The sequence below is a fragment of the Chlorocebus sabaeus genome, chromosome 3, assembly GCF_047675955.1.
Source record: "Chlorocebus sabaeus isolate Y175 chromosome 3, mChlSab1.0.hap1, whole genome shotgun sequence".
Taxonomy (NCBI): Eukaryota; Metazoa; Chordata; class Mammalia; order Primates; family Cercopithecidae; genus Chlorocebus; species Chlorocebus sabaeus.
In genome coordinates, this window is record NC_132906.1 from 24916617 (window position 1) to 24942755 (window position 26139).

Genomic DNA, 26139 nt, shown 5'->3' on the forward strand with positions numbered 1-26139 from the left:
ATTCTCCTGCCTCAGCCTCCTAAGTAGCTGGGACTACAGGCGCCGCCACCTCGCCCGGCTAGTTTTTTGTATTATTTTTAGTAGAGACGGGGTTTCACCGTGTTAGCCAGGATGGTCTTGATCTCCTGACCTCGTGATCCGCCCGTCTTGGCCTCCCAAAGTGCTGGGATTACAGGCTTGAGCCACCGTGCCCAGCCCGATTTTTTCTTTTTTTATAGGAGCATTTAAGTCCACAGTTTTCCTGTGTATAGTGCTTTAGCTGACTCCTAAAAGTTTTGCTGTGCAGTGGTTTTTAATCACTCCCAGTCTTTTCTACTTTCCGGTATTACTTCTGTGGCTTGTGAGTGTTAAATTTCTTTTTTATTTTTGTTTTTGGTGGGGGGCAGTGTCTTGCTCCATCACCCAGGCTGGAGTGCAGTGGTGTGATTACGGCTCACCACAGCCTTGACTTTCAAGGCTTAAGCTATCTTCCCACCTTAGCCTCCCCAGTAGCTGGGACTACAGGCATGCACCACCATGCCAACCTAATTTTTAGATTTTTTTATAGAGATGGAGTCTCACTCTGTGGCCTAGGCTGGTCTCAAACTTCTGGACACAAGTGATCCACCCACCTCAGACTCCCAAAGTGCTTGAATTACAGGCGTGAGCCACCACACCTGGGCTAAATATTTATAGAACAGTTTTTAAAGTTATCTCTAAAAGTTTACTTTTAATTTAGTTATATTGTGTCAGAGAATATTTTCTGTTTGAAATAGATTCATTTAGATTGGTCATGTTTTGCTATGTATAGTTAATTTTGTAAATATTCCACATATGCTTGAAAACAATATATGTTTTCTAAGTTTGGTATGCAAGGTTATAGTAAGTACAGCAAATTTAACATTTTAATTTGGGGCTTCGCATTTCCTCCATCGTAACACATTTTGCATCTGCAGGTCTGCAGGCAGAGATAACCTGGAAAGGTACGTTAGACAAGGCACCTGGTACTCTTTTTGCCTGTTGCAAAATTGTTCACAATTTTTTTCTGATACTCCAAATACTTCAGATTTATTTATTTATCAAGACATGTCGAGTATTGTTCTGTCACCCAGGCTGGAGTGCGATCTTAGCTTATTGCAGCCTCCACTTCCCGGGTTCAAGCAATTCTCCTGCCTCAGCCTCCCGAGTAGCTGGGATTACAGGCATGCGCCATCACGCCCGGCTAATTTTTTATTTTTAGTAGAGAAGAGGTTTCACCATGTTGGCCAGGCTGGTCTTGAATTCCGGATCCCAGATGATCCGCCCGCGTCAGCCTCCAAAAGTGCTGGGATTATAACCGTGAACCACTGCGCCCAGCCCAAATACTTCAGATTCTTATCACCACATACAAGAATTGTACACCTTCATGAACTATTTGAACAGGTCTGTAGGTAGCAAAAACCAAAAAGAATGAAAAGAATATCAGCAGTGATATTCAGTGGGGATGGTGAAATGTTTCCTTTCAGATCCTATGTCCTAAGAACTGGGAGAGCTTGTTTGTGTGTGGGTGGCTGTGGGGGGTGGGGCTGAAGCAGTAACTAGTGTTTTAGGGCCGTTCATTTACTTTGTTCAGTCAATACTTTGAATGGGTGACCTTCACGGAATTTAAGTAAACTGTTATGAGTTGTGGCCCCTCAAGTAAATTAGTCCCAGAACCAGACCGTTGTGACCTCAGTACCAGGAGGAGAGAACAGCCTGGGATTTTCAGCAGAGGCAACCTTTGAACATTTGATCACGGTGCCAAAAACCTGCAAGCAGTTGTTTACAGAGTTCTTAGGACCAGCCTGGAGTCCTTTCATTCCACCTTGCGTGATAAGATCGGTAAAGGAAGTCTCACTTTCTGTATTCCTTAGGAGTCACTAAGTTTTTTAACTTAGATTTTTAGGATCCCAGAAGGAAATATCTGCTGCCACAGTACTTTTAAAATACGTGATCGATGTTCAGGTAGGATGTAGTGATATCAGCTTGGAGAGAAGTTGACTAGTCATGTTAGACATAAAGTCTTAGGATTTACACACATTTTGTATTTTCTCAGAGCTTAGAACAGGGTCTTGGACAGAGCAGGAACTCAGCAGGTGGAGAAAATAATCGACTTTTCAGTATTTGGCCACACGCTTTCCTGGTCACTTTTCTACCTCTTCCTGTTTCTTCTCTATTACAGTATCTGGATATTATTTCTCTTCCTGCAGCTTACTGCTAGAATGCCCCAAAGCTTTGGTCTTAAATCTTCTCTCCAAGACCTTATGCCTCTTGTGTCTCGAATATATTCTTTATCCCTTTGACTCAGTTGAGCACTAGCCCTCATTTCCCCAGTTCCCTAATATTCAGTTCCTCTTAGATGTCCTAGTGACCTTCAAATTCCAGTATGTGTTAGACTAAGCCCATTTTCTTCTTTTCCAAATTAGTGTATCTTCGGTCCTTGCTTCTGTTCATGCTCCTACTGTTTTTCTCCAGCACCCCAGGTCGAAATCTCAGAAATGAACTTTGACCCCTTTCCTCTAATCATTTTTACATAAATCAATCATTAACTACTAGTTCAGTATCTCACTGCCTGCTGCTTGGAATTCTGTGCCCTCCTTCCACTGTTTTCCTGGTTTACCTATACTTTTTATTCCAGAGTAAATGAGAAAAGGCTGTGCTGTGTAGAGGGGAGACCACAGACTTTGATCTAACGCCTGACCCACCCGGTTTCAACCCTGAACACAGAGACACTCACTAGCCAGGCAGCTTAGAATGAATTATTTAAATTCTCTGAATGTCAGTTTTTGTGTCTGAAAAGTGGGAGGTCTTAGTACTTATATTACAAGATGGTTGTGAATATAAATAGAACACTTGTCTTAGCGCCAACACAGTGCCTTATACATAATAGCCAAGAAATATTTGTTGATTTGTTGAATTAAATTTTGTGGCATGCTGTGTCATCATGCAAATTGCTATACAGGTTAAGAAACATAGTGGCAAAAGAGCTAGTATTTGAGTAAAGTAAGTGGATTTTGTTGTATTGTTGGCAAAGAGTAACCTCTTTGTGTAAAAATATTAGAACACTAAAGAAGAATCTAGTTATTAGTAGTTTTCAAGTTATGCAATAGAAGCTCTCTGAAGATTCATTTCCTTGGAGGGATGCGTAGGAAAAAAGGATGTACATACACTAATATCCGTGCATATTAATCTATATTACACATTCAGACATTTCTTGAAATAAATGGAGAGGAATGCGTCTTCAAACGGTAAATGGCAATATTCAGGCATCTTAATTTTTGTTATGAATATTGTTATTGCCTTAACGTCCCTGGGTAAAAATTGATCTCAGTAGACTGTGCTCACCTAAGTCAGTATCAGTATCCCTTTCCTTTTTTATGGGGGAAAGATGTTAAAGTAAAAAATATTTATTTTTGGCCAGGCGCCGTGGCTCAGGCCTGTAATTCCAGCACTTTGGGAGGTTGAGGCAGGCAGATCACGAGGTCAGCAGTTTGAGACCAGCCTGACCAACATGGTAAAACCTCATCTCTGCTAAAAGTACAAAAATTAGCCAGGCGTGGTGGTGTGCACCTGTAATCCCAGCTACTCAGGAGGCTGAGGCAGGAGAACCACTTGAAAATGTATACATTTTCTAGGCTTTGGGAGGTGGTATGGAAGAGAAGCAAAGTAGGAATGCCTTCCTGATAGTAGGAAACCAGGGTTGATTCCATCTGGAACATAGTTCCGAAAAGTGGGAGAGTTCTCTCCACTGCCCATGTATTTTTCCTAGTCATTTAGTGACAGTTTCCTGTGTGCCAGGAGCAATGATCTGCACAGTGGTATTTTTCAAGACCCAGAACTTAGGCGGCTACAAGTCTTAATACTTAAAACCCCACGTCTACACTGTCGCTTCTAAAAGTGTTTGAAAAATTAATATTTTTGCTGGTATTAGATATTGAGTTCTTTTTGAACATCCAAAACACACTTGTTTTGAAAGCTCAATTGATTTTGAGCATTCAATTCCATTTTAAAATAGAGGAAATTTAAAGCAATAGTGTTTAGAGCCCAAAATAGGCCTTGATCTTTTGGAATTAAAAAACTCTTAGAAGAAAAGAGAGAAAATAATTAAGAGCCAGTTATCAAAACTGCCCTTTGAAATCTAACTGTAGACATTGGTAGCTTACATTGGTTGCTGACTGTTGGGGAGATATATATATATATATCTATACACACACACACACACATATATAAAGGAATATTTTAAGCAGTGGTTTATTTATACTCACGAGGAGATAGGCTGTTATTGTGGGAAACCAGTTCAGTTGCACGAAGCCAAATATGGTGCAGGTATGCACAGGAAAATGCACAGTGAAATAAATGACGGTTGCAGAAATTTGCCTGAATTCAGATTCACTTTAGACACTCTGTTTTGTTTTCTTGCAGTTCTCTTTTCTAAAGTTAATCTTTTACCTTCTCAAAACATGGCTTTTATGTGTATGGAGTGTGAAATTGATTGGTATAGCTTTCAAGACTGGTTTCAGATTCAATTGAAATGATGATTCTGTTTTTCTAGTCTGAAAACATTGTAAGTCTTCAAGTGATTGCCACAGTCAGGTTGTAGTTAGCATAATTGCTTTCAAAGTTAGATTTAAACGTAGGCTCCCAGATTTAATGTATATTATTTAATTAAGAGTCTATATAAAATATAAATATATAAGATAATAATAAATCTCTGTCCGAAAAACTAACATCAAATGTTATTTTTTAGCTTTACATTTAAGCGTAAAGATAGTCTCTATTTGATTTTAGCTTTATAGCATCAAATTACAGTTGACCGTGGTCACCAGGCAACTCAAAGCAAAGCTTTTGTTGTTGTTGTTGCTTATTGTCTCCGACGTGTAATTAATGATGGTGGGATGTGGGGCGAGGGCAGACAATGAAGGGGAAGCACTCAGTCATTAGGGGAAACAAGGGTGAGACATTTTGCCATGCTGGATTTTTCAGAATGGAACAAGCAGGAGAAAGGAAATGGTTCTCTATGGATATTGTTCACTGCTGTGTGCCCCTAAAGACAACAGTCAGGTGTCATATGCAAAACAGCAAAAAGTTACTCCTTTAATGAGAAGCTAACAGGGTATTCATAAAAGAGCATAAAAACAAAATTAGGTGAGGTATCCTGTGAAAAGGAAACTTACTAGGCTAAAGTAAAATAATTGCTGTTTACTGTAGGTCAAGTGCCAACGCAGACAATAATATTCAAACCAACAACAAGGGAGCTAGGATCCTGGCTAGCTCCCTTCCCTTGCTGAGACTCAGTATTGGGTAAGCCCAGAGTATCCACGCTGTGAAACCTGCCCAGCTTTCTCTGTGACTCTCTAGATTCAGGCCTGTGTCATTTCCTTAATAGTTCTGTGATGGTTGATGACTTTACATCAATAATTCCGTTACTATTTGAAAACAAGTAGTAAACAGAGATTGCGACCCCTGGATATTCATGCTTTTCCAGCGAAATGGCAGGATTCTGGACTTAGGAAGGATGAGAGAAAATGTCATTTATAGGATTATATCTTGTAGTCTTGGTTATCCAGATTGGAATTAGGTGCATGGTTTGTTTGGGCCTGAAATTTTATAGCCCAGCCTGGTTCACCCTGGCATGTCTGAGCAATCATCTTTATTTTTAATTGGTATATGTTTTCAATGAGGGAATCATTAAACCATATTTTAAAAGTGGCTGAAATTTTAGCTATTAGTGTATACAATAAGTAAAATTAATAAATGAGTCATGCATCACATAATGACATTTCGGTCAACGATGGACCACATATGACAGTGGTATAGATTATAATGGAGTTGAAGAATTCCTGTGGCCTAGTGACATAGGCATTGTAGCCACATCTTAACATCTGAGTGTAACACATTACCCTTTCTATGTTTAGATGTGTTTAGAGACAAAAATACTTAACACTGTTAGAGTTGCCTACAATATTCAGTACAGTAACCTGTTTGTAACCTAGGAGCAATGGGCTATACCATAGAGCCTAGCGATGGACTAGGCTGGACACCTAGGTTTGTGTAAGTCCTCTCTGTGATGGTCACACAATAACACAATGGCATAATGAAGCATTTTAAAGCAGGTGTCGTCATCATGAAGCAACCAACATGTGACTGTACAATAGAGCTGAGCACACCTACGCTCTTTCTGGTCACCTCCTCGCTGTTTTGCCACATTAGTGGCTGGGTGAGGTTTAATTTTTATATACAGATGTAGTGTTGGGCTAAGCACTTTCACATCTATAATGTTGTGTTAGGTAGGTCTTATCGTCTCTGTTTTATAGCTGAGAAAACCAGAGAGATTAAATGATTTACCTGATTTGTGGTAAATCATCTCTATGGTATTTGAACCCAGGTCTTATAATTACACAACTGGTGGCCTTTCTTTATTTCTTGCTTAAAAATTGGCGTAGTCTGGGAGGGGCATTCTCTTGACAGTCTGAAAGGTTTTTGTAATTGGTGACTTTTCTGCCACACCAAGCAGTCAATTGAGTAAATTTGTTATATAAATTTTTCTATAAATTATTTTCTAAGTGAAAATAATTTTCTGTATTCTGTTAAGTGAACCCATTTACTGAAAATACAGAGGTATATTCCAGTAGAATTTAAAAATGTAGATATTATGCTGTTAATAAAATCACCTGTAAGAACATAGAATGTCTTTATAATCACATATCTTAAAGAAAATAACCTTTTGATAAACCAATAATAAATAATATCAGATACTAAGATTGAGACTCAAACTATGGACATCAATAAGTGCCATAGTCAAAATACATCAAAATAATACTCTAAAAGTAAAACTAGAAAAAGTGATTTGGTTTGTAAATTCCTTAATTTAGGAGTTAAGTGAGGGATAGTGGTACTTGAAGCCAAGATAAATGTATCCTGCAAATTTAGGCTGCCAAGAATGTTTAGATTACATTGAGCTGCCTTGTTTCATCTTGAAATGATGAAATAGACAAATGAATCTAGCAGGAAGTCATTTAACTGAAAAAAATGGAAGATGAAGCATTCACAATAATATGGATCTGGTAAAAGCTCACTGCCTTCCCTCTCTTTCTCTTTCCTCCCCACCCTGATCTTCAACCCAGACTCTGCAGGGACAGTGACAAGAGATGGGTTTGGGGCAGGGGTAGGGTGTAGACTTGGCTCTGGTGATGTAGCTTGTCAGATACAATATGGCCTTATTTTCAAACGTTCTTTCAGCATAGGGCCTGTTTATAGCACCAAGGCTGCAGAAGACCAGGGGTGTACGATAGTGGATTGTGGCCTGAGGCACTTACTTGCTTGAGAAAAATTGCTGCCAGACGAGTGGTTTCAAAAAGCTGAGACTGCTGCTGTGGTTGCTAGTGGGTAGAGGATTAAAGGGAATGCAGCTTTTCCTCTCCTGTCTAAATATTTGCTGGAGAGCAAATGGGTTTTTGTGTGCATATGTATTTCCTTTTTCTATTGGGGAAATTACAAGTAATACAGGAACATCCTGTGATAAAATATATGAAGTAGAGGGAGCAGATGGATGAAGTCGAAGAAATGTGCCCCAGGTCTGTGGCATGCTGTATGATGACTAAATTCTTGGCATGGTGAATTGGTAAGTCTACAGATGATTAACTACAGTGTAAACAAGAAATGTATGGAACATGAATTTGAGATAGGCCATTCCATCAGCAGCTTTTAGTGTAAAAAGCATCCATTCCCATCAAAGAGACCATGAATGTTTTCATAAGCCTAAATTTTATTTTGTTTTAAGTAAGTATCCACCCTGGAAGATTTCCAGTGAGAATAAACCTATGTAATCTCAAATACTCACACATCTGAATGAGCAGAGCTTTCTTTGTGTTTCTTAAAGTAGTATGATACATGACTCTCCCAATTCCATGTCTGCTAATCTGGTTAGATTCCTGTACCAACTAGTGAGACAGATAACTCAAAGAGTGTAACACTGAGTTTCCAGGCAAAGATACGTAAGAAAGATCTGAACTTGTAATTGTTAACTCTGCCAAAAATAGGAATGTAGAACTTTCTTGAAAATATTGGTCTTTGTTCTCATTACCCCTCTGCAAAAGGAGGTTTACGTATGGCTCCACATTAACAGACTTGCCATTTTTCATCTGCGGATCCTCACTTTAGAAAATTGCATATTAACAGATATTTTACAACCACAAATTACATTTCGAATTATTTACTTGCAACCTTTTAATAAACCGAGTTCTTTTTTCCGGAGGAGCCTTTTTTTGGAGCTTGAAAAAAGCCCTCACAGCAGGGTAACAGGAAGACCCCCTCCTCCAGCCGAAAGAGTCCCAATGAGCCCCTGCTGGGGAGAGAGAGCTGTGGGAGGGCTGTGAGGCTGAAAGACAGACTGCTGGCCCTAGCTCCTCCCTTCCACCACCCCCAGAGACCAGGAGAGAGTGCCAGTGTGGGCCCATTGCCCTTATTCTCTTGGTCCAATCCTGCTAACCAGGGAAAGTGAAGAGCTGGCTGGTCCGTTGCAAGCCAGGAACCTACCAGGAGGGCTCTCAGTCTCCTCCCTCCGTCTGCTGGACCCTCTTAGAGAAAAATCTGCCTCTTTCTGGAAATAGCTTTTGCTATGGATCTGCACAATGGAGAGAAGATATGACTGTATCTTTTCTTGCTAAAACATAGTTACATGGGTCATTGAGTGCCTAAAGCAGAAGAGATATCAAGGTGTTGACAAGGCTGTGCCCAGATTAGAAAGGTTCTTTTCACAGCACAGCACCTGCTTTTTTTGAGCCCATCAGGTAGAGATGCCCTTCAGTTAACCAGATTCCTGCCCCCTCAAAAGGGGGGGAGTCAAACTTCTAATGGAAGAGTGACATATATTGAGAAAAGTGCACAGATCGTAAGTACACATCTCAAAGAATTTTCACAAATAGGAGCACTCATGTAACACATATCCAGGTCACATTTATCATTTTCTAATGATGTTTCTTTCCTGATGATAAAAGCACTTGTAGGAAGTTTGGAAAATACATCAAAGTATAATAACGGAAATAAAACCATCCATTGTACCTGTACCCCAAGAGGAGTACTGAGAGTATTTTGGTGTATTTCCATTCTGTCTGTCTCTCCCCTTCCCATACACAGATACATGCATGTCTATAAATACACTCACACAAGAACACAACTTCTGAAACTTTATGCATGTGTGCACAAACACACAGCAGTTTTATTAAATAGTTGCACTGAATGACGTACAGATTTTTAGATGTTTCACTCTGTGGTGGTTGGCTTCAGCACCAGAAGGGCAGAGAAAGAAAGGGAAACTGAAAACCATCTGTCTTTTTACTTGGTAACAGGAAAAAGGGGCTTTTTGTAGGTGAGGAGATTGAAATAAATGGCTGACATATAAATAAGGATGATTCGTAGATTTTATTTATCCAGTATTTTCCATGTCCATGAATACTAAGCATTGATGATAGAAAGTTCAGAAACTTCTGGGTAGAGACCCTTTTCTTGTAGAGCAGAGATGAGACATCAACTTAGACTTTTTTGGCTAATCTGTGGAACTGAACCCCTCTGGGCTGCAGTTCCACTTTGCCAGAAGAGCAACTTTTCTTTCTTTTTCTTTTAATTAGCTCTCTTGCAGATACCAAAACAGACTTTAACTGTAGCAACCGTTGTTTTAACAAAAGGAAGCTGAGTCAAAATGTTGGAAATGAGCCTGGTGGTTTTGTGAGTTGCAGCAAAATTATCTTTCCCATCCCTGCTGCAGTGGATGAAGTGATGCCTGTGTGGTGCTGGTTGCTTTGGTCCAGCTGAGTTTCCTGCACACATTGTCAGGAGAGGGCAGTTGGCACCAGCTTCCCGTTGCTATTGGTTGTGCAGGATGTGCTCTCCATCTGCCTCCTGGCTGGCCAAGGGCTCAGCTTCTAAGTGACGGTGGGGTGGGGGTGGAGAAGGGGGTGGGGAACTGAGGGAGTGGGGGGGTTGGGGGGGTGGGGGAGAGGGGATTTTAATGGTATTCCTTGCGTTGAAGAAAGTTGTCTCTTTCAGAACTGCCCATACCCCTCTTTAAAACAGAAACAAACAAACAAAAAAACACCATATCTTGTTTTCTTACATACTTGTCATTTGAGTTATCACATATACAGAAAGTATATTGGACTTTTTGTATTTGTAAAATGTCTTCTCAGATCACTCCTTTTTCCTTTCTTGTTAAAAACAGATTCACAGACAGTATGAAGTGGCCTTTCTGTTTACATGTGTTCTTGTTGTATTGTCTTTGCAGTCGAAATCAGCTGTCTGCCCTGCCTGCCTGCCTGTGTGGTCTGCCTCTCAAAGTCTTAATCGCGAGTAACAACAAACTTGGATCATTACCAGAAGAGATAGGCCAGCTCAAACAGTTAATGGAGTTGGTATGTTACTGATTTTTAAGATGCTCTTTTTTGTTGGTTGACTGATCATAGCCTATCAAAGTATTCAGAAAAACTTTTCGCGACAGTTGGACAAGGTAGAGCCTCTGTTGCGTGAGGGCAGGTATATGATAAAGACATTAAGTGGGGGAGAGGAACAGCTTTGAAACTTTGCTGTGACAGACACATTTCCTGGCATTTAAAGGCTTCCTGTAATTTATAGTTCCAGAAGTTTGCAGGATTTGCAGTTTCTGAAGTTTATGGGCTATCATGTTGTAGTTAGATTTTTTTTTTCAGATTGCATATAAATTTATGAAAAATTGTGGCTAAACTGCCAAAATAATCTACAAATAAGTTAGTAGGCCACACTTCATGCAGGTATAAAATTAAGTCAGAAGACAGAAAGAACAGGGTGCTCTGATTCTGTCGAGATTTTAGAAATCATTGTCCCAAATCGATGTAATGTTAAAATGTGACCGTGTCCCCAGGGATAGAAAAGGAGAACGAGCTGTAGATGAGGAGAGACAGATTATAAATGTGTGTGAAGCTGAGATGCACTGTTCTATTTCAGCTCTTTCACTATTCATTTAATTATTTACCTTTCTTCTAAATTGGGAAAGAATGAATGCTTTCTAAACTTCCATTGAGCTAACATAGGTAAAGGAAGAAACGAGTTAGCAGTCAGGGCATGGGCTTATCCCATCCCAACCTCATGTCAGGCACAGGGCTTGATGTGATTAAATGATGAAAAGGGCACAGTACCTGTCTTCCAGTAGATTCCAGTCTAGAACATTGATGGTCGATAAGTTTTGTCTCTTGTGCCAGCTCCTCTGGATCCACCTGGAGCACCACGGTGCTGGCCTGTGAGGCCCAGATAGAGAATGCTGTGACTGCTTAGTCATGTCTGTAGTGGGATTGGTCCAGGAGAGTGATGGCACCCACGTCACCTACGTGTCAACTTTGACTTTAATATAAAAATTAGTAATTGCTATAGAAAAGCATTAGAGCTATAGAAAGTGTCTTTTTCATGGATTATTTGATAGCATTGTCCAAAACTCATTCCAACTAGCTCACACCAAAAGTCAGGGTTGGTTACAGGATGCAGGGGTCCATCAGATCACTTACTATAAAGACATTTGGTCACAGATCACGAGTGACTAGGACAAGACACGGGAATGTTGTGAAGGACCGTGGCAGCGGTTCGTTTTTCTCCTCAGCTTTTCCTCTTCCATACAACGGCAGAGGTTGCCCAAGTTTAAATATTCTCCCAGGTAAAGTACCTAGCAAGAGACCTACTGGCATCTCTCAGCCCTGGGTTCTAAGTGAGAGGCAGATCTGGCCTGATGTTCTCCCCTGACTTAGTCTGCTGTGCCCAAGACACATGGTCGCGCTGCTCAGATGTGGATGTTGGGCTGCCACCAAAGGGGGTAATTCTGAAAGAAGACAGATGTTCATTTGAGCAGACACTGCCCACCACCCCCCCACCCCATCCCCTAAAGTTTCTATTACAAGAAGCATGTGCACGAGGCAGGGAATGATTAATTAATTCAGTCTTCGGGTTGTGAGAGGTTTGGAAAAGAAGAGCCTTTTGAGAGGCCCCTTAAATAAGGCCCATGTCGGATTTCCTAGGAGAAAAAAATAAGTTAGGGACAGGGAAAGCATTCAAGGAGAAGGGACAGCTCGTGCAAAGGCAGTACATCCTAGAAGTCAATGTCGTGCTTGGGAGTGGGAAGCTGTTTAATCCTGCTGAAGTCTAGGTAGATAAAATGGGGCTGGGCACGCCATCCTCACACCCACTGCCTTAGATTTAGGCCACAGGCAACTCCTTCACAGGGCATTCGAGGCCCTCTGTTGTCGGTCCCCTGCTCACATCTTCTGGTTCATCTCTTGCCACTGACACCTTCACTCTCCAAGTTCCTGCCTTCTGGGAATACACCTTGTTCATTTTCACTTCCGGACTTGTGCACACATCACTCTTCCATCATGGGCTGTTTCTTCCTCCCCACTCCTTTCTTGGTTAGTTCTTAGCCAAATTAGATGTCACGTCATCCAGAAAGCCTTCCCAGATCCTCCAAGCCTGAGGTAGGTGCTCCTGAGGCAAGCACTCCATTCTTATTACTGAATTTTCATAGCATCACGGTTGTTTCCTTACTTGGCTTTCTCTGTGCTAGCTCCCCCTACACCCTGAAAGCTGCTTACTTGCCGTTGCATCCCAGGTGCCTGGCACCTGATAGGCACCCAGCAGATGTTTGCTGAATGGCACTATTGAATGGTGGAAGGTGAGCCTGGAAAGATGGCTGGAGGAGATGGTGACGACCTCAGGTGCTGGGCCTGGATGGGGTTGTGGGGGCAGGAAAACTCAATCTTGCTGTCCGCGTAACTCAGAAGGTGCCATTTTAACTGGTTCTAGGAAACAAAAATTTCCTAGATGAAAGCTTTGGATGAAAGTCACGGTCATATGCTGCTTCTTTTTCTTTTAATGCTTCTTCTAGGTATCTGATAGCCACAAAATCTATCATTGCTAAAATTTGGGTTAGAACCTGCAAATACAATATGAATAACAATTTTTTTTTTTAAACCAGACTTTATTTGTAAGAGCAGTTTTAGGTTCACAGCAAAATTGAGAAGAAAGTCCAAAGATATCCCACATACCCTCTACTCCCACACATGCACAGTCTCCCTGTCATCAACATTCCCCACCAGAGTGGCACATTTGTTACGATCTGTGAACCTCTCCCAACACATCAATGTCACACAAAGTCCATAGTTTACATTAGTGTTCACTCTTGATGTCGTACATTCTGTCTGTTTGGGTAAATGTAGAATGACATGTGTCTTTCACTACCCTCCAAATCCTCTGTGTCATCCCTCCCTCCTCCTTAACCCTGGAAACCACTGATCTTTACTGTCTCCATAGTTTTGCCTTTTCCAGAATGTCATCTAGTTGGAACCATACAGTATGGAGCCTTTTCAGATTGGCTTCTTTCACTTAGGAATACGCATTTAAGTTTCCTCCATGTTTTTCCATGGCTTGACAGCTCATTTTTTTTAGTGCTGAATAATATTCCACTGACTGCACAGTTTATCTCCTCACCTCCTGAGGGACATATTGGTGGCTTGCAAGTTTTGCCAATTATGAATAAAGCTGACAAGTTGATTTTTTTTTTTTTTTTTTTCATTATTTGAGTTCCCGTGCAGATGGGTGGCACACGGGTGAGATCAATCTTCTGGAACTTTTTGGCGCTGATATGTGCTTCTGTCCCATGAACCTTGAGTGTAAGTGACACCGCATGCCATCCATCCGCTGTGCTCTAGAGCTGTGTCAGCTAGCTCATCTGTTAGCAGGTGGCACATGTGCTGAGCCTGAGAGTCAGCCCCGTACCAGAGCAGGGCTTTCCCCAAATACCCTTCCTTAGCTGCAGGGCTGACGTGTATAAACAGCCTTGTCTCCAGCGTCAGGACACACTGGCTGTTGGATGGCTCTAAGTGACACCCTGTGCTTTTCTTGGTCACCCTGTCCCGGGCCCAGCTCTAACGAGGGCGGCCCTACATCCTAGTTACAGGACCGTCTTCACCTGGTTCTTATGTCTTTTCTCCACCAGCAATAACTGTTGAACCCACAAGTTCTAGGATCTTAGAGCGATAGGGGATTGTAAAAGGCATTTAGTCCAAACTCCTGACGTCTTATGAATGAAGAAACCCGAGGCAGAAAGCCAGTGCATGACATATGGAAGGTCACCCCTCTGTAGCTAAATTGTAACATAAGCTGAAACACCCTCACCCAGCACAGTCCTGTGGAAATATAATGTAAGCAGTAAATGTGATTTTAAAAGTACTGGTAGATACATTTACAAAAAAGAAGCAAGTGAAATTGATTGTAATAATATTTATTTAACCTAAAATAACCAAAATATTATTTCTTCGTCACTTGTATAATATAAAAAAAATTAATGAGATATTTTGGATGATTTTTTTCATGCTAAGTCCTTGAAATCCAGTGTGTACGTAACTCTGAAAGCACATCACAGATTGGACTGGCCACATTTCTGGCGTTCAGTGGCCACCCTTCTGGATATGGCAGCTCTGTCGCCTGTGCTCTTTCGGCTCTCCTGACCCTGTGTGTGAGCAAGCGTGATCTTTGAGAAAAAAAACATTTACTTATGAAGTTGGTAAAAATTTAATAAGTGGTCATTATTTAACCACAAAGAGGGAGTGGTCTTGCTTAAGGTCACAGTCTAAAAAAAGATTATTTTCCATCCATTCTCATTTATCTTTCATATCTTTTTGCTTAAAATAGTAATGTTACTATAGGTAACCATATCATATTATTTTAAGCTATGAATTGGGGGGAAAAAAATTCCCTGGAGGGGCAGAAGTAATTCTAGAATTGCCATGGGAGGCTTCTGTTTTGTAGTCACAAATTAACCAGCTTGTTACAAGATTTGGGAGCACTCCAAGCATTCAGAATACTTGAAGCCACCTAGTGTTTCAGCGCTGAGACAGTGTCTCAGCTTTTTAGGTTCCAAGCATTGTTTGTTAACTATTTTAGAAGAAATATTTTTAAATTGTTCACATCAGACTCAGAGTATTCCAAATGGAATTATTATTATTATTATTATTATTATTATTATTATTATTATTTTGAGATGGAGCGTTGCTGTGTCGCCCAGGCTGGAGTGCAGTGGCACAATCTCGGCTCACTGCAGGCTCTGCCTCCCGGGTTCAAGCAATTCTCCTGCCTCAGCCTCCCTAGTAGCTGGGAATACAGGCACGTACCACTGTACCCAGCTAACTTTTTGTATTTTTAATAGAGATGGGGTTTCACTATGTTAGCCAGGCTGCTCTCAAACTCCTGACCTCAAGTGAACCACCCACCTTGGCCTCCCAAAGTATTGGGATTAAGGTGTGAGCCACCATGCTCGGCCAGAATTATGAACTCTCTTTTCTTCTAAGTGTGAGTGAACATTCCAGAGTCAGCAGTCACTTAAAAACAAACAACAAAATAATAAAAAATAAAAAAACTTTAGCCATTTACAAGAAAGCACTTGTCCTTTCTACTTTGTGAAAGGAATTGGAGTTGGAAAATGATGTCTTATCTTTTTAAATACATTAGAATCATGTAAGATTTTTTTAAATGCATTCCCATTCAGTCATTGCCTTGTCCTGCCATTTGAGACCATGCAGGGAATGTCCCATGAAGAAGCCACAAAGAGACGCTACTGAGATGTCCTTTTCCTGACTCAACAAGAGTGGCCAGATTGTATTTCCACATTTTTGCAGGTGCAGGAAAACTTATGGAATCTTAGCTCCGTGGAGCTGGCCCCTCCAGGGTCATTTCAGATGGGAACGATCTGGAACTTTCTGATCTCCTTGGCTGCTCTGAATGACTTCTGTATGCTCTGTTGCCTCACTGCTATAGCAGTATGAATGTGTTGCTTGGTACGTCTATCTGCCTGTGCTTTCTCTAAAGGGAAGAGATAAAGTGTTCACATTACTGCGCGTCTGCTATATACCAGGCACTCTGCTAGGTATACATGTATTATTTCATATAGTCTTGAAAATAAGCCAGCAAGGTAGGTATCGTGTTTAAATTTTACAAATAAGTTTCAGTTTTAGAATTACTTCGCCAAAGCCGCAAGGATATGAAGAGGTAGAGCTGGAGTCAAAACCAGGTTTTTTAATCAGCATCCTCACCACAGTACAGCACTGTCTCTTCACCTAAACTGTAAGCCCCTCATGGAGTGGGGCCGTGATTTTTCTCTTTGGAGTTCCCTGGTTTAACTCCTGGTGGTTTTTCCATTAAAGTTGTGGGAAGAAAATGTTACTTAAAAAAAAAAGGTTTGGTACAAATGGTCTCACTGATGTTTTGTTACTGTGGAAGCAAGAGTCAGGGAAGGGGGCTGTAGACTTGGGTTGGCTGAATCTCATTTTACTCATTAAAACCTTGTTAACATGTTGAAAACATGGTTCTTTTACTGCTAAACTATGCCTGATGGATGAGGTATATTTGTTAAGAGATGCTATAGAAATGCCATGTGTTATAATTAACAGGCAGCTGTAAAAACAAACACACTGTTGGAACACAATAAAATAGAGAGCCTTTTATGGGGCATTTGCCAAAGATCTAAGAGTTTTGTCATTGGTTCCCTGTATATGGTGACATGTTGTGGTCTAGAGATTTTTTTTTTTTTTTTTTTCACGATTCTGTCCTCTCTGAAGTCACGCAGTGTGTGAAAATCATGTCTTCTAGCTCTTACCTTCACATAAGAGAACACAATATCACTGATTTAAAACCTGCTTTTCTAATCAAAAACCTCACAAGGCCTGGCTCAAGAAATGACTAGTTGGAAGGTGCATTTCCTGGCCTTGATTGGATATGCCATTTTTTATTCGTTTTTCATGAAATGTTTGGTTGTGTGGAGAGTTTGGATTCAAAGATTGATTACTGAGCAGGTGCTGAGGAAAATCCCTTCTTCATTATTTGCATGGGCAGCGTTCCAGTCTCTGAGGGAGATAACGGCGGAGGCATAAATTCACGTGCTCGCCATGCTGTTTGTCCATTCATGGTCTCTGGAGACGCCTCCTAACTTCTGGTTTCTGTGGGGTGATTGGAAACCCAGGGCTTGCTCAAGTCCCTCTGTGCTTCCATTTCTGCCTTTCTTCTGAAGAGCAGTGGGGTAGGCCGTGTGTTTGTAAATTTAGGAGAATTGTGCAACAGAGTTTTGCTCTGGAAAAAGACACTGGTGTTGAAAGATGATAATTTGTCATCCGAAAGCTTTCTTGAGAAAGTTTCAAGTTTAAATGAACATATTTTCTTTTTAAGACAGCAAGTTCTGGCCAGATGCAGTGGATCACACCTGTAATCCCAGCACTTTGGGAGGCTGAGGCGGGCAGATCACGAGGTCAGGAGTTCGAGACCAGCCTGACCAGCATGGTAAAACCCCGCCTCTACGGAAAATACAAAAATTAGCTGGGCATGGTGGCGTGCACCTGTAATCCCAGATACTCAGGAGGCTGAGGGAGGAGAATTGCTTGAACCCGGGAGGCGGAGGTTGCAGTGAGCCAAGATTGTGCCACTGCACTCCAGCCTAGGTGACAGAGACTCCATCTCGGGGGAAAAAAAAAAAAAAAAAAAAAAGACAGTGAGTTCTGACCACAGGCATTGAGGGTTTTTTACTATTAAGAAATCAAAATTGACATTTCCAAGTTAGTTACATATCTGTTTTTCAACTAAAATAATTTCATTATCTCTGATGTAGCTAATGGACTTTCCTCATGTTGGAGGATAATTAGAATTATTTAATCCTTACCTGTTCTTGTGATAGAGACACAGAAAGGGTAAGACATTTCCCTAAAGTTACACAGTGAGTCATATAAAATGCACTTCCACAAAAGGGCATGGCTACATGATAGGAGGCTAATATTAGTAGACTGCAGTTTCTGTCAGAATGTTTGCATTTTTTCAATTAAATAAAGAGCTAGATTCTTACAAAAATACAGCTCAAGCTGTATTACCATACTAAGGTTTTGAAAACCTAAGTATCAGAGCAAGGTCACTTGTATAAATACCACCTGCAGTTCCAGTGTGTGGTCTGGTCTTACTGGAACAATTCTCTAACCAAGATCGTCTTGACACAGTATCTATGTTTTTTTTTTCTTTCCTTTTTCTTTTTGTTTTGAGACAGGGTCTTACTCTGTCACCCAGGTTGCAATGCAGTGCCATGGTCACAGCTCACTGCAGCCTTGACCTCTTGGGCTCAAGCAGTCCTCCCACTGTAGCCTCCCGAGTAGCTGAAACCACAGGTGCATGCCACTATGCCCGACTAATTTTTTAACATCTTTTTGTAGAGTCAGGGTTTCCTTATGTTCTCTAGGCTGGTCTAATACTCCAGAGCTCAAGCAATCTGCCCACCTTGGCCTTCCAAAGTGCTGGGATTATAGGCATGAAACATCGTGCCCAGCCTATGTTGGTTTTCACTAGACATCATTCCTTAAAAAAATACTTCTAGTCAGCCAGGCATGGTGGCTCATACCTGTAATCCCAGCACTTTGGGAGGCCAAAGTGGGTGGATCACTTGAGGTCAGGAGTTTTAGACCAGCCCGGCCAACATGGTGAAATCCCGTCTCTACTAAAAATACAAAAAAAAAAAAAAAAAAAAAAAATTAACCAGGTGTGGTGGCACACACCTGTAATCTCAGCTATCTGGGAGGCTGAGGTGGGAGAATCGCTTGAACTCAGGAGGCAGAGGTTTGCAGTGAGCCAAGATCACACCGTCACACTCCAGTCTGGGCAACAGAGCAAGACAATGTCTCAAAAAACAACAACAACAACAAAAAAACAAAAAAACAAAAAAAAGACCAAAAACGTCTAGTCTTTTTTACAATATTACTTTCTGAAAGTGAGCATAACCTAGTTTAATAATCTCTGAATTTATTCTGATAATTTAAATCCTTGTTATTTTTGCATTCTGAAGGTCAGTTAGCAACGACCCCTTAGTAACAAAAATATATTAATCTCCATCATGGTTTTAATACTTCTAGAGACTCTTTTTATTGTGATGAGGAAAGAATCTTATTTCTAAAGTTTTTCTTTTGGTTACCTAAAAACATGATGACCGGTGGAAAATCAGTATGTGTTAAGTCACAGTGCAAATTCTCTATTTTGTTTTTTATCTAAATGACTAAGTTGGACTGGCTGGTCTACAAAAAACTTAAGCTTGAATATTTATGTTACTATAATTAGATTTGTTTCTGTATCAAAAAGAATAAATTCAGTAAATATTTATAACATGCTCATGATTCTTTTTGATCTGCCTGTGCGTATGTGGTATTGTAGTACTTACTATAGGGTGCTATGATTTCACTGAAGTTTGGAATCATTCTCTAAGACATAGCTTAGAGCTAATGGAAAATTCAGAAGGGATTCATTTGACTATTTTAATAAGTAACTGAATCTGGAATTTATAACCCGATAAATTCTTACTAATTGCAGAAGTGTGAGGCATTAGTGTTGTTTTTATTTACATTCATTTTCCTAAATCATATCTTCTTTAAATCAGTCTATAAAATTCATACCTTATCTTAGGCTGAATTTGAACAAAAGTGTTCTAGAGAACAAGGCCATTCTAGAAATACTGCTTTTACGTTTTCAAAATGGATATATTTTATCCCCAAACACCTAGACAATTATCTCCTGTTTCTTCCTCCTTATTCCCCAGCTAATTAAGACAGTGACCCATGGGGTTTTATTTTTGTGATGAATTTATAACCTCTTTAAAATGTGGCAAGATTTAATGACTTGTGGGAATAGAGTTTTGCATTATTTTCTACAATATTGATTACACAATAGTGAAATGTTATCTTGCATGCTAAATCTGCTTGGGCATTTTCCCCCCATTATTTTGTCAGGACAGGAAGTAATTGACAACAGTGCAGAGTACTATTAAAATAATTTGACCTTCACTATATACCCTCCAAAATGTGAATGGACAATTGGACTTTGTGTTTTGAATTGTCTACAGATGTTCTGTCCTGTAAGTCAGAAGGAAAAAAACTTGTATTTATCGTTACATGAAGTTTTTTGAAGTAAATTGAGTGACCATTTTCCCTAGTGCTAACTAAGTTTTCAAATATCGCTAGGGGGAGTTGATTTTTTTTAATAAAGCTATTATGTTAGAAACATACATGGAAAAAAATCACCTTACGTTTAGAGAAACAGCATATTTTGATTTCCTGGCTAACTCAAGCATGACCAGCAAAGAGTAAGGTGAGTATAGTTCACATTAAAAAATGGAATAAGGCTTAGTTTCATCTCATGCTGTGAATAATGTGCTACCTAAATATATCTGTTATCTTTTTGCTTTCCTCTCCTCCCTCCTTATTTATTAAGAGAAAGATTGTTTTAAAAAATTATGTCTTTGAAGCTTCTGGAAATTGTCAGTTTCATATGGAAAATCGGTGATTTCCATAATTTATATAAGGATCTTTCTCACGCTGTCACTCACAAGACTTAAAAAAACTTGTTTTAGATGCCGGTAACATCCATTTTCTCTAGAGATGGAAAATCATTCCTTCTAATTCTTCCCCACAAGCACGCCCACTTCTCCTGCCAACAACATCACCAAAGTGATTGTATCTGGTCATGAGTTCCATAGAAGGATTTGATTTCCTGCATTTCTAGGACTCACCTGTGTGGTATTTGTGTGAGGACTCTTAAAATAGGATGGAATGGCACCTTTTGCTTATTTGTAACTTAGTTAAGGCAAAGAAAGCTTTCATTGAAAGGATTTGATTGTTGGCTCCTGTGACTGAGCAAAGGCCCCAGTAATTGGGAAAAGATGGCATTTCACTGTTCTCTTTTTCCATGTGGAAATGCATTCAGAAAGGCAGGCCGATTTACTGACTCAGCGAGGGGCTGAGAGTGACTGAACACAATCTCTGGACCTCCTAATTCTGTAATTACTTCCTTCGATGTTTTTGTCTCTGCAGATGTGCTTGTGGAGTTTGTTTCTGTTTTTGTTTTAAACACTAGAAATGTTGTTCTCAAACTTGTGTGTGACTTTTCTGGGCCAGGAGGGATACAGCAACAGTGGTTGGGGCTGATGCCACTGAACATGTGGTGCTCTCAGCCCATGTCACCCCACCTCCCCCATCAGACTGCTGTACAGAGAAGCTTGGTGAGGTGTCTGCACTGTGCATACTCAGCCTTTATAGAGGACAGCTTCATTCCTTTTTAGTAGGAGTGATACTGTTCCTCTTCATCGGGTGATATCCATTGAGCATTGTCATAACGAGGACAGGTGTAGATAGATTACCTGAAGCCTTTTCCATGAGACCAGGTTAGAGGGCAGGGATCAACTGTGTTGTGTACAGCCTGGTCCAAATGTGGAGCCTGGGGGTGTTCACTGGATTGGTCGATGATGAGTTCATCTTATTTGAATGAAAGTGAAACAGACTTCTGAAACGAGGCTTTGCTGCCTTCTATGGTGAAAGGGGAGAGCTTTTGCAGGTTCAAAAGTAAAGTGGGATATTTAAGGCCTTGATCTCACTGGAATCATTTAGATCTTTAGTTCTGTGATGCCAAGTGGGACCTGCATGGGATTTAGTGTGTATGTTGGAGCATCCTGGGTCCCAGGGTCCTGGAGAAGGAGCCACAGGATTACGGAGTGTCACTGTAAGTGGATTTTAGAAGTTTGATCCAACATTTATTGATCCCTTACTTGGCACTCTACCTGGCACTGGGAGGATGGAATGAATAACACATGGTCCCTCCCACCCAGGAGCTCATAGGCTTAAAGGGGAATATAAACCCGTGAGCAAATGACTTACAGTGACACGCTATCTAAAAGACCACACAGGAAGAAGTGGTGTCTCCCTGGGCATTAGATCAGAGTGGGAGAGGTGGGGGAAGCCTCGTGAAAGATTTCATGAAAGAGGTTGAGGCTTGAATTAAGTCTTTAAAAATGTGTCAGTGGCACAAGAGGACAATACTGGAGACTGGCATATCAGGCAGGGAAGGAGCATGAACAAGTTTGGGAATTATGAAATACTGAAAACTGCCAGAAGCAGTAACATTGTTGACTGTAGGTTGTGAGGAGGGACATTCAGAGAAATGGTGCTGGAGAAATGGACAGACCTCATCATAGACACTGGCCTTACTGCCCAGTTTGGACTTTATAGTTGTTGAGGAGCCTCCACAAGTGTTTAAACTGGTAAACAGCATGATGGCATTTGCACCGTGGCCGCTCTGTGAAGGATGCATCCAAGGCAGAGACTGATGTATGGAAACCAGTCAGGAGATCATGATAGCACCCAGTTAGAGAGCACACTGGTCTGACTGTAGGAGTAGCTGGGGGTGGGTGGGGGAGTGAAGAGCCCAGCACAACTCCCAGAGCCAAGAGGAAGAGTGGCATTCAGAGAGATCCTAAGGATGTAGAAGATTATAAATGTCAAGGCCTCCATTTTGCATGTGTCAAGAGGGGGTTCCAATCAAGGCTTCATTGCGTATTTGCTTCCTAAAGCCAAGAAGACAAGAATTGCTTGTGAAATGTATGGCAAGGTGGTCAGCTGTAAGGTTTCTAGCCTGTGGTGAAGAACTCCATTTTAGATAAATAGTGCATCCAAAGAGTGCATTAATATCCTAGTTCTTCACTGCAAAATGTGAGAGTTTGGTAAAATAAGATGCATTGTAGTCTTCTATTTAGAGGCTCGGTGGGACAGTGGCTCAACCGTGAGCTGGTAATTCATTTCTAGTGTTAACTCTGGCACTTGCATGCTTTGGGCGACTGGCTAAACTTTTCTGAGCCCCACTTTTTGATTTGTAAATATTAGGCTAGTAATATTGCCCAGTGGGTTTGTTGTGAGAATTCAGTAAAATCAAAGCATGTCAAAGTGGCAGGCCGGAGGCTGGTGAAGAGGCTGCCGAATGCTACTAATGTCCACCCTTTCTCCATTTTTCTCTCCTCTGAGGGAATTTAAAACGTTCAACTTTTTCTTCTCTGTGCTGAGTCTTAATGCTAGGGACCTGGAGATGAATATAAAAGTGTACCTGTGTAGTTGTCCAAATATTTAAATTCCATAAGGAGATTTCACATGAAATGCTTGATTTCCTGGAAAAAGATGTTTATTATTTCTCTCTCTGCTTTTGATACAGGATGTCAGCTGCAACGAGATCACAGCGTTGCCCCAGCAGATAGGTCAGTTGAAATCTCTACGAGAACTGAATGTCAGAAGAAATTACCTTAAAGTTTTACCACAAGGTAAAAAAGAAAGAGGGAAAATGAAAAAAATGGGAGACTTTCATTATTTTATTTTTGGGGGGATTTACTTTTGTGAAGAGGGTGGATCTTTTCGTGTGTGTGTATGTATGCCTACTACTAATAATTAGGATTTGAATTTCACATGCAGATAACAAAAAAGTGATGTTCAGGCTGTGATTTTAGTCAAGGGCTATGGTAACAAAATTATTCCCCTAGGTAATGCTGTGGGGCACGGGGTAGACCTGGGTGTATTAGTTTGCTGGGGCTACTGTAACAAAGAACCACAGATGGGGTGGCTTTAAATAACAGAACTTCATCTTCTCACAATTCTGGAGGCTGGATGCCAGGATCAAGGTGCCAGCAGGGTTGGTTCCTTCTGAGGCCTCTCAGTTTGGCTTGTGGGTGACATCATCTCCTCTCTGGGTCTTCACGTCATCTCCGCTCTGTGCATGTCTGTGTCCTCATCTCCTCTTATTACAAGGACACCAAGGATTAGAACTGCCCTCATGACCTCATTTTAACTTAATTACCCTTCGAAAAACCCTATCTCCAAATACAGTCACATTCTGAGGTAATAGAGGTTAGGACTTCAACATATGAATTTTGGAAGGACTCAAGCTAGCCCATCGCAGGGGGTGACATGAATTGTTTTGGATATGGGTATGTGACGTTTTGGAACATGAAATTTTGGGGACATGCTTTGTTCTACAGATCCTGTCTGTCAGGATTTCTAGCCTTGGGGATCTGGGAGCACTGGTTGGGAACTCCCAGTGTCTAGAGTCTTTTCTGAGGTGAGGGTGCTGCCTCTGCTGGAGTGATACTTGGACTGATGTCTCACTGGTGGTCTCGGTAAGTTTCACCAGTGGTGGCTGCAGAACCTCAGCATTGAGACGTGGCTCCCAAGCACCCAACATGAACGCCGAGACCTCAGACAGCCCTGCTTTGCAGCTGTGGGCTTCCGTAGTGTGACTGTCCGGTAGTGTGTAGAGTTCAAGGAAGATGTATGTATTTATTCAGCAATTGCGTACCATTTAGAGCATGAAAGCAGCCTCATAGGGGGTAGTGGCTCTGCATTTCGTGTTTGGGTTTGGAACTGGATCAGGAGTGAACGGATGAGTCCTGGAACCCTGAATGCTTTCTCCAAAGCATACTCTGGTTTTCAGAGATCACATTGATTTCCATTGTTTTTGTTTAAAGTCTCTAGACTTAGCCGATTTCAAACATGTATTTTGAAATATTTCTCAAAGCAAAACCCTGTAGTATTTGGAAACAGTCAGCATTTGGTTGATCTGACATGAATGGAGCAATTTATGGATGCCTCATTTTAATTATCCTGTCTCTGCATCTTGATCTTTGGCTTGAAATGCTTCATAATAAGGCAAGAGAATGGATCTCATGAAAGGGAAAGAACTTTGGAAAATGTAATGTGCTTTGTAGATGGGAGGTTCAGGTCCGCTTGCCATCTTTCACCTTCCTCATACTGACTAGCATTTTAGAGAAGCAGAATTAGAAACTCAGCATTTTTTACTTGAGTACTTGAGATGACTTGGTTTAAAAATATTGATTGATTTTTCATTTTGTCCTTGTACAGTCTCACTTTTTGGACATACAAAACTTGTATTTGGTTTAAGCAAACACAAAAGGAAAGCTTATTAACAGCAAATTTATATGCATACAATCTTTTATGAGTTAAAGAAAACTTTCACGTAAACTTAAGCTCTCATGTTAATTATTGTGAAAATGTCAGAAATAATTGAACTCTCATTTTCAAAAGGAAAAATTAATGTGATCATTTTGCAAATGCCTGTCATAGTTTGGAAACGTGGAAAGAAAATATATTCACAAAATCTAGATTTTTGTCTCTCACTGATTCCTCATTTTTTTTTTAACCTTAAAACATTCCTTTCCCTTAAAAAGATCAGTTATTCCATAATTATGTTTTCTCAGTTTTGATATTTTAAAAATATACTCAAAGCTAAAACTTCAGTTTACTGGAAATTTTTTTAAAAGAATAATTTCCTGAGTATCAAGTTCCTTTTTGCTTCACTCTGGAGAACTCTATTGATAAAAGATCATTGAAAATACTTTCAGTAAGTGACTATGAAGACTTCCCCTATTTACTTATATATTTTTCCTCTTTGGATACCCTTCCTCATATGCTTTCAATTTGAGGATAAAAAAAAAAAACAACCAAAATTGTGGTCTAATTACTCATATCAATTTTGTGGTGGTTTTACTACAACAACTGCAATAAGAAGACCATATTTTATTCTTTCTAGAACTAGAATGAACAGAGGATTAACATAGCCATTCATTGCCTCTCTTAGCAGTGGGGAGAGAGAGTGGGATTTGTTCTTCTGCTGCTTTTTTTCTTACTCCCTTTTCCTACTCCACATTTTTTTACTTTTCGTGGGCTGGTGTTGCAAAATTATCATTTTCTCCTTCATTTTATTGTTGTGAAACTGTCTGGTTCTTGTTTTCCTGAACTATGATGGCAATTGTGTTCCAAACTGGAACTAGAAAAGAAATGGTCATTATAAAACCATTACTCAGTTTATTTACCTGTAAGGTTTCTTCTGCTATGTTCTCCATGAACTTGGCCCTCTAGTCTTAAATATCTTCATTTTAAGTGGCAAAGAATTGCTAAAGATCCAGAGTCCAGTTAAATTTTTCCAGTGATTTGCTAACCTAAGTTTAGTTAACCATCTCGGAGGTAGGTTGATATTGCCAGGGGTAACCGCTAGGAGGTGTTCCTCTTATCACGGAATCTTCATAATTCTTAACCATCTTACAAACAAGCTGTGAGGTGAAAGGGGATCTTGCTTTTCCTATCCTTTGACTTTCATGATTCCAGTGTCCTCCAGGACCAGTGTGGCCTGAGGTCAATCCCCTCATCCTGCCAGAGGGGAGGCAAGCTGGGTTTGAGCAATGAGCTAACTACTCGGGCAATTTAAAAAATACAGATCCCTTGGCTTCAGGTC

At 40.6% G+C, this 26139-nt stretch overlaps 1 protein-coding gene across 6 annotated transcripts in view; it reads left to right on the top strand.

Moving 5' to 3' along the window:
- Window positions 1–26139, top strand: part of LRCH1 (leucine rich repeats and calponin homology domain containing 1) — a 202430-nt gene that overhangs the window by 106892 nt on the left and 69399 nt on the right. For all 6 annotated transcript variants that reach the window (XM_037986704.2, XM_007960367.3, XM_007960361.3 and 3 more), the window contains exons 3-4: window positions 10277–10403; window positions 23053–23158. In XM_037986704.2, coding sequence (XP_037842632.2) covers window positions 10277–10403; window positions 23053–23158 — 233 coding nt within the window. The remainder of the gene's footprint in view (window positions 1–10276; window positions 10404–23052; window positions 23159–26139) is intronic.